We start from the raw sequence: 13,923 nt of genomic DNA, 5'->3' as shown, positions 1-13,923 counted from the left end.
CAGTTCTTGAATTTCGTGTGTTGGAAGCAGGAAACATGGGCGAGCGAAAAGATCTGAGTGACTTTGACAAGGGCCAAATATTGATGGCTAGACAACTGGGTGAGAGCATCTCCAAAACGGCAAGTATTGTGGGGTGTTCCTGGTATGCAGTGGTTACTACCTACCAAAAATGGTGCAAGTAAGGAGAATCTGTTAACCTGGGATCAGGGACATGGCTGCCCAAGGCTCAATAATGCACATGAGGAGTGAAGGCTAGGACCATCACACCGAAGAGCTACTGTAGCTCAAACTGCTGTAAAACTTAATGCCATGACAGAAAGGTGACACACAGTGCATCACAGTTTGTTGCATATGGGGCTGCAAAGCCACAGACTGGTCAAAGTGCCCATGATGACCCCTGTCCACCACCGAACGTGACTTAATTGAGGACATGAGCGTCAGAACTGAGTCATGGAGCTATGGAAGAAGGTTGTCAGGTCTGATGAATCACCTTATCTTTTAGGTCAGATGGATGGCTGGGTGCATGTGTGTCATTTACCTCGGGAAAAGATGGCAGCAGGATGCACTATGGGAAGAAGGCAGTCGGCAGAGACAGTGTCATGCTGTGGGTAATGTTCTGCTGGGAAATCTTGGGTCCTGACATTTATGTGGATATTACTTTGGCACGTACCACCTACCTAGAGATTGTTGTAGACCACTTACATCCCTGCATGACAATGGTGCACCGTGATGGCAGTGGCCTCTTTCAGCAGGATAATGCACCCTGTAACACAATTGTTCAGGAATGGTTTGAGAAACATGATGAGTTCAAGGTGTTGCCTTGGTCTCCAAATTTCCCAGATCTCAATCTGATTGAGCATCTGTGGTATATCCTGAAACAACAAACTTGATCCATGGAGGCCCACCTAGCATCTTGCAGGACTTAAAGGATCAACTGCCAATGTCTTGGTGCCACATACCACAGGACACGTTCAGAGGTCTTGTGGAGGCCATGCCTTGACGCATCAGGGCTGTTTTTGCAGCACGAGAAGGATCTACACGATATCATGCAGGTGGTTTTAATGTTGAGGCTGATCAGTCTACAGATAAACATGCAGTCATATACACACACACACACACACACACACATACACACACACACACGCACACACATACACACACACTACTATGATCAATTACTGTAAAAAAATTTAAATAAAAGGATTATCTGGCCTTGGAAATATTACTTCATCTCATATTCAAAGAAACACTCTACACACCGTTTCCATTACAGCTTACCTTTGAGGAGTCTTTTGGTATAGACCCTTTGATTTATGTCAAACCGTTTTCAAGCAATTTGACAGAAAAACGAGTCTATCAATAACAGAACTGCCAGTCCATATATCAATGTGGGAACATCATAATAATAGAACCTCCAATATAGACAACAAAATATCAAATGGACATGACAATAACAGAACTGCCAATCTGTATACCAACAGAGGAGCACCACCGCCAATCGATCTGATGTATACTGTCAGGAGAGCAAGCCAATAACAGAGCCAGAGTGATTTACATTGAGACTCAACCAGCCATGAACATGTCAGAAAAGACATTTTAAAAAGTGTCGCTATTACTAAAATGCTTTGAACTCTGTGAATGTTGCGCGTTCCAATACACAAAACACATTAACATTCAGTTGGATCCACTCAAAAACATAATTTAGCTACATTTATTATGGCTTTCCCATTCTATCGTCATTTGCTGGTAAATAATTTAATATGTGAATCACCGCAAGGCTTTTAAGTTAGTGAAATGACAATAAATGTGTACAGTTATAAAATAAATCATTTATTTCCTCACCGCGTGTCGCAGAGAACATTCCACATTAATGAGACATTTCAAAAGCTTTCCTCAACCTGTGGGCCTTTGGATTAATCATCAAAACTGGCATGAAGGGCACAGTATGTGCATGGTGCCATGCTGTGTCTGTGTACAAACATTTCCTGGGTGATATTCTGCAGCAATCATAGAGCCACTATCCCTTAAAATACAGCCGAGGCAGCACTGGCCTTTAAACCTCCCAAAAACAGACTTTCCTGAATTACAAATGAAGTGATTGTGGAAAGCGTTCAATGAGCTCCGCGTCATCGGTTTATCGGTTTATCGGTTTATCCAGAAAAATGACTTCATAGTTTGGACATTCTGCAAATCGTCTTCTCATTAAATTACAAATCCAAGTATGTCCATGTCAAGCAGTTTCTACAGTCAGTCCTTTAATTAACGCTTTGTGTTTATGGTTGTTAGAGAAAATGTCTCATTCAGGGATATTCTGTAATACGTAGTTATGTTTTTTTTGTCTACATTGTGCAGTGGATTATACATTAATATTTAGCTTTTTAGAATAAAATATTGTTTTACTGAGATTTTTCAGTTAGTAAAGCCATTAAAGGGACACGACAGACACCCAGACTACATCAGCTCATTGAAGTGGTCTGGGTGCAGTGGCCCATGTCCCCCTTAGTCCTGCAATGCAAATCATTGCAGTTTTTGTGAAACTGCAACATTTACATTGCAGGACTAAGATTGCCTCTAGTGGCTGTCAATCAGACAGCCACTAAGGGCACTTCCTGGTGGCTAACAACACTGGGCGTTCTCATTGACGCTGCATGAGGACATCCAGCGTCAATAAAATCCCCATAGGAAAGCACTGAAGCTGCGATGGCCTCACATGCGCATTAGCTAATGACGCTGGAAGAGGTGGAGATTGGTGCTGGAATTAGTTGATTAAACAAAATATTTGTTTAACCTTTTTCATGACGGGGGGAGTGGGCTTAAAGATAGAAAAGTAAAAAGATAAAAATGCATGCTGAGGGTGGCCAGACTAACATAATTTATCCAAAATATAATAAATAATTTGAAAAGCTTATCCAACAATATGAAATTGAGGCCAGAATGCATCTACGGAGGCAGAGGAATACAGAAGTTACAAAATGTAAAACCAGATCATATAATCAAATAATCAAACCAAATCAGGTAACTGGAGAAATCTGTACATTAAAAACACCCAATGGGTAATGTAATTATCACAGGCAGAGAAATACCGTTTTTCCACATTATTCATAATTTTAAAAGTATGCATCACATTCACATTTTCAGAATCAGCATACTCCAAATACAAACATATGTCAAAATCATCCAAATTGGTCCATTGGTTCAAAAGATAGATCAAAGTCCTTTGTGACCAAATGAAGCATGGCTTTTCTGCCCAAAACCAGTTCCACAGAGTCTTCTATCCTGGAGATAATTGAGAAGTAATCCAATTATCTCCAAGGACAGAGGCAAAACTCCATTAGCCACATGGTAGCAAAATACCGTAAAATACAATAAAATACACAAGGTTACATTTATTACATAAAATACAGACATGCAACATATCCCCAGATAGCTTAGGTCTGAGCTCACAATATTACTGAATTGCTCTCAGACCACACACATACAGTTCAATTGCCATGGAGCCAAAGTCTTTTATTACACGAATAGGCTCCATGGCATAGCTATCTGGGTTAAATGAGTTAATTCAGTAAATCCGAGAATCTACCGAACGCCAGGGTAGAAATACATGAATAGACCTTTCTGCATAGGAAAATAAAGTATTTAAATGACGGTCCATAGTCAAAAGGCAGCAGGCAGGCAACCAACTCCTCCAATGCACAGTGGCGAGATTAGTCTCGTCACACACTATATAAGAATTAGCTTCCTACTCTGTTTGAAATTGTTGAAGATCTATGCATTTGCTATACTGCCTTGTGCCACATTTCCAAACAAAATTCTTCATGTACCGGTAGTTCTTTTTCCCAAGCTTGCATACATGCCAGTCTTCCCTTGATGAAGTGTTATCAGAGGTTTATAACCAGTTGCAAGATGATTAGATGATGGTTTGCACCAGAGGGCAATATGTTCGAAGTCGTTGAGGTCCTGGATCTGCGATGGAAAGATTTTGATTCCGATTGCTGTGTATGTGATGAACATTCAGCACTCTGATTACTTCCTATGTGTTGCCTACCTCTATCACATCCAGATCACTGGAGAAAGTCTTTGATGTACAAAGACCGGATAGAGCAGGCATATTTCTCCCAGATAATCAAAGTCATTGACTTTTTAAGAAAAACAACTTTCTCCTGCCTTTGGTTTTCCAGATAAGCAAATCAGTTTCCAGTCAAAAAAATAAGAATATACATTAAACTAATCCAGTAGGTCCATAAAAGGCTCCCGCCGATAAATTGCCCCTTATTACATAACAAGGCTTTACTGCTTTGAAGTTGAGAGCAGGTGCCACGATCCTCAGTATTCAATCAATATATAACTTCTGATATTAAACTCCTACTGCTGTTAAACTCCACCGCCAGGTGTAAATGCTTTTTCTCTTTTTACACATTTAGTGTAAATACCGGTATTGTGATTCGTACTCAGGAAGGGAGACATTTCTCCATCTGCATTTCTCCTACAATATAGACTTCCTGGGCCAACACTGCTTTCTTACAGTCACATGTCCCTTTCAATATACTTTTTGGAAAAGTGATAAGAAAATGTTACAGTTATCTGGGCACAGATATTTTGTTCATTGTATTCAGTGTTTTTCTTCATTGCCGTGTGCAGGGACTGAGGGAACATGCTCAGCACGATATGGCAGGTCAAATACAAAAAATTATCTTCTGAGGCTTTGAAACCAATCATTTCGCACATTTATTCGATAGGAATGGTTAAGGTGTTGTTAAGGAAGTACTAAGTGTTGGATACAATGGAAGTTTAAAGAAGACAATCTTACCTCATCGTAATAAAATCTCAATTCGGCCCGTTTACACCTTAGATCCCAAAGAACAACTGTTCCGGATTCATAACCTATCAATAGCTGCAAGAAAAACAACAAATATTCAAACAAATTATTAACTAATAAGGATTTTGTTTTCTATCAGGTGATCTTTTAAATATAAACATTATGAACTTGATTCTATTTAGACATACAATCATGAAGAAACTCGTTAACTGTATTCATATAAATAAATGAAGAACGATTAACTAGTTTACACCTGTTATTGGACCAATGAGAGGAAAAACCCCCAATGTACACCTACGATTTTATTTCTATTTACCTTCCTCAACTGCTTGTACTCAAATCCTAACTGTAAAGTTAGCAAACATCTGGTCCAACTGATTTGTTAGCGTTTATTAATTGTCAGATTGGAATTACAATTGTAATGCTGACATTCCTTAAAAATCACATTTCTAGTCATGTATTCAGCGTATTCCAGCCCTGATGATTTTTCATGGCACGCTTTGTAGTGGTTTGAGACAGCCCTTGTGTGTTTGTTTGGGATACTGGTTTATGTTAGTCCATTGCATTCTGTTATAGAAGACGAGGGTCTGAGCTGGTGTTGTATATTAGAGTAGGGCCCTGTTATCTAATGTATTGTAATGAGTACCAACATACATGACACATTTTCTCATTTGTCATAGACAATTTATAAAAAGGCTGATTTCAATAGAAATTGGTATTTTTATAACTGGGGCAGAGACATCTCCTAGGCTGTCTCCACAGAGCTAACGTAAGTGGCAATCTGGCTGGGCTTCCGCCTTTCTTAATTAGCTTCACTACAAGTCATTGAGAAGCACTGTGGAGGTGCAAGCGCATGGGCGCACCAGCAGTCATCAATGGACAGTCCAGAGGTTTATTTATTCCATATAAATGAACACACTGTACACAGAAAGGCTCGTATGTTCAGACTTAAATGTAGCAATAAAGATGGTTCCAATGTCATGCTTAACATGGTTGAGAATCGTAGGGGAGGGTTAATGCATTACTCTTACCACAGGCAGAAAACAGGTGTCTCCATAAGTCAGTATAGCAAGTACAGGCTGCTCTGTTTGCCACTAATCACTGCCAACCATTATTTGATATAAAACAACACTTTGCTACTCCACTGGCCACTGCTTTGCTGACTACAGTCTCCACCCTCACCCTGAATGAAACTCTGATCCTATTCGTGCCGCGGCTGCATCTTGCAGCAGCTTAGAAGATAACTCCCTAATCCCCACGGTAGTAGGGAGCTATCTACCAAAAGGCTGAAAGACCTAAATTGGTCTTTCAGCCAAATGTACCAATACTAAGTAAAGATTACTTAGTATTAGTAAATTCTGCCCCTAAGTGCTATATCGCGAGTGGGGGCATGTCTATTAAACAGTGAGCATCCAGTGGCTGCTCACTGTTAAAAAAAGAAAAAGAAAAACCCTAGTAAAAACCCTCCCGAGTCCCTACCTGTGCCACGCAAGTGGGGTCTATTAAAACTGAACGGGGGACCTATTGCCACCCAGGACCCCCATCCCTGAGCGTCGGGTTATAAAGCCTTCCCACGCCCTGCAATCTAGCTCAGAGGCAGTGGCTGGGAGACAGGCAACAGAAGGTTGTAGTCAATGGAGTATATTCGAAGCTTGGGCTTGTCACCAGTGGGGTACCTCAGGGATCTTTACTTGGACCCATTCTCTTTAATATTTATTTATATTTATTAGTGATATTGCAGAAGGTCTTGATGGTAAGGTGTGTCTTTTTGCGGATGATACTAAGATATGTAACAGGGTTGATGTTCCAGGAGGGATAAGCCAAATGGCAAATGATTTAGGTAAACTAGAAAAATGGTCAGAGTTGTGGCAACTGACATTTAATGTGGATAAGTGCAAGATAATGCATCTTGGGAGCAAATACCCAAATGCAGAGTGTAGAATATTTGATACAATCCTAATTTAGGGGTAATTATTTCAGATGACTTAAAGGTAGGCAGACAATGTAATAGAGCAGCAGGAAATGCTAGCAGAATGCTTGATTGTATAGGGAGAGGTATTAGCAGTAGAAAGAGGGAAGTGCTCATGCCATTGTACAGAACACTGGTGAGACCTCACTTGGAGTAGTGTACGCAGTACTGGAGACCGTATCTTCAGAAGGATATTGATACCTTAGAGAGAGTTCAGAGAAGGGCTACTAAACTGGTTCATGGATTGCAGGATAAAACGTACCAGGAAAGGTTAAAGGATCTTAACTTGTATAGCTTGGAGGAAAGACGAGACAGGGGGGATATGATAGAAACATTTAAATACATAAAGGGAATCAAAGGAGGAGACTATATTTAAAAGAAGGAAAACTACCACAACAAGAGGACATTGTCAGGAATCCAGGAACCAGAACACACAGACAGAATCACAAACCAGAATATTGCAATACCGATCCTTAGAATGGTTAGGTAATACAATACAAGCCGAGGTCAAAGGATACAAGAGAGATACAAGAGAGCAGAATACACGAGAGACGTAAGCCAGTCAAGATACCAAACAACTAATCCGAAGGAACGCGCTATCGGGCTAACAAGAAACCACAACAGGGCAGGGAGGAATAGGAGATCAGAGAATATATACCCTAAGATTACTTGTGATTAGTTGAACTACGATTGGAGTTAACCACTATACAAGAGGGGTATCTAATTAAATTATGCTTGACCCTGACGTCATTGGTATGTGCCGAATCGAGTGGGTATTTCGGTCACATATTTAAAGAGTCAATCTGCAAGTGTATAGCGTCTGATGGAATGCTGGAAGAGATTGTGGTACTAGGAGGTGAACCATAGGGTAAGCAGGCAGGAGGTATGACAGACATAGTCTTAAATCAGAATGGCAAATGTTTAAAAATAATATCAGGAAGTATTACTTTACTGAGAGGTTAGTGGATGTATGGAAAAGCCTTCCAGCTGAAGTGGTAGAGTTTAACACAGTGAGGGAGTTTAGTCATGCATGGGATAGACATAAGGCTATCCTAACTATAAGAGACTAATGAAAGTATTCAGAAAATTGGGTAGACTAGATTGGCCAAATGGTTATTTTCTGCCTTCACATTCTATGTTTCTATGACCCTGTAACTTTACAAAACGCCATGAAACCTGTACATTGGGGGCATCGTTGTACTTGTGGGACATCACAGGATACAAATATGTGTATTTTATTGCATTAAAAGCTAATAGTATTATAACATTCACAGTTAAAATGCCACGCAGAACTTGGAAAATAACAGAATTTCTCAATTTCTCACAATTTATTTAGATTTTATTCATATTAAATTATGTTTCACATATAAATACATGGTGTGGAATGAAAGTCTATTTCTCTTGAACAAAAAGATTTTATTCATATTAAATTATGTTTCACATATAAATACATGGTGTGGAATGAAAGTCTATTTCTCTTGAACAAAATTAAGTGTGGGTGCACTTAATATGAAAGAGGTCAAATATGGTTGAACAAACATTATAGCTCAAATTCTAGGTTTTGTTTTGGCTCAGAACTTGGACAATTGCCTCCGTCCTTAAGGGGGTTAACATTTGATTAAAGGTAGAATCAAAGTTTAATAACAGTTTAAATTTGGAGGATAGCGAGACAGTCCCCCCTCCATAGACACCTCATTAATACAACTAACACACACAGATCATTCAATGCCTGCTCAGCAGCGGAGCACAAGGAAGTAACAGACAAGAGTTGTAGGATGCAGCGATCAGACCATGACAAGTCTTCTACTGGGGATTATTCTGTAACAATGCCAGAAGCCAGATACATTTCTACAGAAAGTTTTAGACTGTTATTGTAATTTAGATATGTCTTCTCATCCTTCCCGCAAGAGTTAGAATTTTAGTTTTTTCATAAATCACATAGTACTTTTTTTATTTGGAAAACATGCCATTTTGGAACTATGAAATGTCTATAAATACCATGGACCAGGCTGGAATATACCGCAATTAATATTCTTCCATTCTAGCTATATGTACTCAATCCTTCCATTTAAGTGCATGTGTGCCAAATATTACCGGCAGGGTTATTTACTAAGATCTCAGATTTCAATGACTAGTTTAGGTTTGAAGCCGTTCGGGTTATATCCTGGCAGTCTGGATGCATAATTTCAGTTCACAAAAAAAAAGCACGAAAACACATAATTGTAAAAAGTCCAATTTCAATAAGATAAGGGCAGCTTTACAACATGTTAACTGGCATAAAAGCTTTAGTGAACAAAACAATGAGGATAAATGGAATATCCTCAAACAAATATTACAGCGGTACATTTCTCAGTTTTGGGCTATAAATATAGAAGAAACAAATTGAAACCATGTGGTTAGTGAAAAACTAAACCAAGAAATTTAAAGCATCTAACTCGGACAAATTAGAGGCATTCTATGTAAGATAATAGGAAGCCAATAACGCATGCAAAAAAGGCAATTAGAATGGCTAAACTAGAAAATGATAAAGTGGTAACCAAAAAGAGCAAAATCGGCACCCAAAACATTTTTAAGTACAGGAATTCTAAAAACTAAATAATGAAATTGTAGGTAGACTGAAAACTGAGTTAATTTAATGAAGACCAGGAGCAGGCAGATATTTGAAATAACTATTTCTCCTCAGTATATATTAAGGAGTGACCGATGGCTTGAGATATGCAAATGTTGTTTTCCTATTTAACATGTTTATAAATGGTCTTGCAATAAGCATTAAAAGCCATGTTTCAGTGTTTGCAGGTGACACACAACTCTGTAGAGTAGTACAGTGTGAGCAAGATATTACTTTGCTGCAGAGGGATTTAGATAGACTGGAGGACTGGGCACTCAAATGGCAGATGAAATTTAATGTTGAAAAATGCAAAGTTATGCACTTCGGCGTAAAGAATACACAAGCAACGTATACCCTTAATGGAAGCGAATTAGGGATAACAACACACAAAAAGGATTTGGGAATTGATATAGACAACAAACTATGCAACAATATGCAATGCCAATCAGCATGTCTCTTTTCTGCTATGTAACTATGTAACTTGAAATCTGAGCCTATCTACATCAGAAAAACTTGCCCTAATGAGCTCAAAATAGCTCAAGAATTGCTCAGGAATGGATTCCCAAACAATTTGTGGCGCATATGATTCATTAATAAATTGCTGCACACTGCACAAGCAGACACTAGGCAAAGAAATAGTGCAAAATGGGTGTCCACCGGCTTTTTTATTAACCTTTATGCAGCCTCCAATGGTGTTCGGGAACAGAAGGTAAAAGGCAGTGTTGACTCTCCTGGGTAATAAGGGGCCAGGGGATAATAAGATGAGGCAACAAGAAATCCCGGGAGCAGCCTCCAAATGTGCCATTTTGAAGGTAAGACGGCAGATATTTGGAGTCAGATAAATATCCTGATTACATAAGTTGTACGGCAATGGACAATTTCTTCGCTTTTTAGAAGACAACAAATTGCTCCAAACGGAATTGAAACATTTCATACCCATATTACAGCTGTGGGTCAAATTTAGGGATTTTTAGAGAGTTCTGCAATCCTGGGATGAATCTGAATCCACCCACCTTACTGATTCCCAAAAGGAGGTTCTGGCCAGAGGTCCTTTGCCAGCATTTCGTAGAGTATTAAAACTGCATCTACGTTTAAAGGAATTCTGAAAGTGTTACCACTTTAAGTTACTCGTCCACAATGTGTTTTCTTTAATGCATCGTGTGGCTTACTATGCAAATTAACCATCTGCTTTCCAGCTGTCCTGGCTCTTTATTCTGCACACGGTTAATCTGCATAACATGCCCTTTGTTTGTGTAAGTAAGACTTGGCTTATTCTAAGTGGCTACAGAACCCTTACTGTGGGTAACCACATTCAGGTAATGGCATGTTTGCGGCTATTAGCGTGAATAACCTTGCACACGCCACGCGTACTACAGATTAGTAAACGCACATCAACTTGTCAGCCTCCGATACATAGAAACATGCTAAATAATGTGTTAACAGCTAAAAATCGACATAATTCCTCTTCTAAAAAAAGGAACAAAAATCAATCAGCATTATTTCAGCCAACACTGAACTCCATCGCTTGAGCCAGAGCACAAAGCAAGGTTGCTATACATGGCATTATCAGTGTCCAGGGCACCGGGAGCCCATAGAGATAATTGAAACATGGGGGGATTAAGGAGGAGGGGGATCTCCTTGTTATAGTACTGATCTGAGTTCCACCCAGTGATCACTAAGATGAAGGCGGTGATTTGATTGTATACATTACACAGATTTCTGTTCTTGCTATGGAAATGAATTAAAAAGCAGAGGGTGAAAAAGCAAGGGTGGGGCGGGGCCAAGCCAGCAAGCTGAGCAGGCGCATGTAAGCTGGGCTCCTGCTTTACTTGCCGATTTCCTACAGATACTCGCCAAACTCGAGACAATAAGCAAACCGGGGTGCACTAAATATCAGGGGTGACCTGGTGATAAACCTGATACCTGAACCGAGCGTTTTGGAGATCGGGAGCCCAGAGTGGATAGCTGCGGCCTACAGATGGCGGAACCGGGGAGAGGCGGCCGCTCTCCTCGCCTAAACATTAGGGGTATAGACCCACCAACGCCCTGCTCCCCCCCCTGGACCGGCGGGGGTCATCCCGGTCCAGCCCTGAGGGGTAACCTTCCTGCCCGAGCCCCAAGGGTGGAACCCAGCGAGCAATGAGAAGCAGCGCAACCAGACAAAATGGCCGCTGCCACATGTGCTCGAGACACGGAGAAGCCTGACCTCGAGGCCAAGCTGGACGAATTATTCGCCAGGTTCTGGAGGACAATAGCAACCAGGGAGCGACAGGCCAAGGCATGAAAACCTGTCACAGTGTTGCCGGTAAACTCCCAACAAGAGTGCACACCTCCTCATGCAAATAAAGTCCACAAACGGCACCGTGGACGGCAAAAACGAAGAGCCCGAAAGCCCAAGCGACTAACACGGTCAAAGGCGGCGACCCATCACAGCAAGTGCCCGGTGAAATTAAACCTACCTGAGAGGCATGAAAAGGCGACTCTGCACCAGTGGCACACTGCGTCAAATAAGGACCGGATACGACCGAGGGATCACGGGCAGACCACAACGCAACTCCTCTGCCATCATCCAGAAGCGTATCCTCACCCGGGCAGACCCCGGAGGCATCACCACGACCCGCAGCACAGCACCTCACACAGGCTACCCCACGATAGCAGGTCCACTTCACCGGAGCGGGGCTCTGATCTCGCAGTCGCAAAGACCTCATGCATCGTACAGAGTTGCTGGCTACATCATAGCACCAAGCAGATCCCTGCAACCAGGCAGCAGGCCTTGAGATCTGGAGTCGGCTAGGGGACTACCTTAAATTGGCTACCGAAGTCCAGCACCTACTCTGGGTTCCGCTGGGACACTTGCGGACTTTACCTACACACATATTTAATATAGACAGCAGAGCACTCTATTTACAGCAAAAGAGCAAAGTTTTCTTTGATTGCACACATGTTGCTTTTCTTGTTTTTTGCTCTACATCTGCCTCATATCTGTAAGTACACACCAAGTACTAACCCCAATGCCCAATATCCTATTAGCGCTGGGTACTTGCAATTTAACTTAGCATACAACTCTGCTCACGCCGGGGGCCGTGGGGGGGCACTCAGGACCTAGCGATTACATGCTGAGCCTCTCCGAGCATAGCCTCAATATCTTGTTTCCAAAATTAGTTTAGCATACTTACCCTTGTGATCACTAATCCATAGCCTTAATGGCTAGGAAGGCTCTGGTTACTCGTAAGCTTCACACCTATGTATAGGTAGACATATTAGCCAGTTATGATGATGTTCAATTCAACATGTTACTAACCTATGTCAGTCATGTCAATTTACCTCTTGTAAACATACCTCTTGCTACTGCCACTCGCAATGACTAACCTTATGATTTACTCAACATGGCTCTAATGTAAAAAAAAAGAAATGTGCCGATTATAACGCTACCTGGTAGATGAGCTTACACAACAACAAGCACCCTCACCACACTATCTCACCTAAGCTCTCTCCAATCTCAAGACAAACATATGCTAGTTTAACATATAGCTTGTTCATGCTATAGTCTAAGCCTGATTATTCAACTACACTAGTCTTCGTGGCACAGCATCACACACTGTTACAAATGTTTATACCACGTCATTGTTTTATTCGTATGTTCAAACTCTGAATGCCAACGATATCAGGATGCCGCAAGCATGTGTCTGTATAGCTTATTACGTTTATAAAACAAAAACTGTGCAAAATTTTCCAAGCCACTGTTTAATCTAACTATGTTTAAATATGAATGTATGCTGTTGTGGCATATAAACGCGCTTTGTACTCTCCTGCACATCAAAAATAAAGAATTATAAAAAAAAAAAAGCAAGGCGGCCCTGAATTAACGCAGCGTATATAATATATTTATGTATGGGTATCGGGTAATCAGATTTATTTTAAAATTAATAGTAACCAAATCTCTACCGTATTCCACCCCCCATGGAGTATTTTCTGTCTGGCCTGCCAACGGGACCATAAGCACACAGCCCTGTTACTGTGCTATCTTTATACTGAGAATTCTAGTATATATATATGTGTGTGTGTGTGTAATGTTGTAACTTTAGTTAGTAAGGAAAAAATAATAAGAAACATTATTTATTTTAAAAATTACATGGTGAAGACAGACATAGAGAGAGAGAGAGAGAGATAGAGAGAGATAGATAGATAGAGAGATAGAAAGAGCGATAGATAGATAGAGATAGATAGAGAGATAGAAAGAGCGATAGATAGATAGAGATAGATAGATAGAGAGATAGAAAGAGCGATAGATAGATAGATAGAGAGATAGAAAGAGCGATAGATAGATAGATAGATAGACGGAGATAGATAGATAGATAGATAGAAGGAGATAGACAGACAGACAGACAGACAGACAGAAAGATAGATAGATAGATAGATAGATAGATAGACAGACAGATAGAAAGATAGATAGATAGACAGATAGATAGATAGATAGATAGATAGATAGATAGACAGACAGATAGATAGATAGATAGATAGATAGACAGA

At 40.5% G+C, this 13,923-nt stretch overlaps 1 protein-coding gene across 8 annotated transcripts in view; it reads right to left on the bottom strand.

Moving 5' to 3' along the window:
• Nucleotides 1-13,923, bottom strand: part of STXBP5L (syntaxin binding protein 5L) — a 350,034-nt gene that overhangs the window by 199,242 nt on the left and 136,869 nt on the right. For all 8 annotated transcript variants that reach the window (XM_063446146.1, XM_063446149.1, XM_063446159.1 and 5 more), the window contains exon 7: nucleotides 4,808-4,891. In XM_063446146.1, the coding sequence (XP_063302216.1) occupies nucleotides 4,808-4,891 (84 nt within the window). The remainder of the gene's footprint in view (nucleotides 1-4,807; nucleotides 4,892-13,923) is intronic.

Source organism: Pelobates fuscus, chromosome 1 (assembly GCF_036172605.1).
Source record: "Pelobates fuscus isolate aPelFus1 chromosome 1, aPelFus1.pri, whole genome shotgun sequence".
NCBI lineage: Eukaryota > Metazoa > Chordata > Amphibia > Anura > Pelobatidae > Pelobates > Pelobates fuscus.
This window is presented reverse-complemented; position numbering and strand designations above follow the sequence as displayed.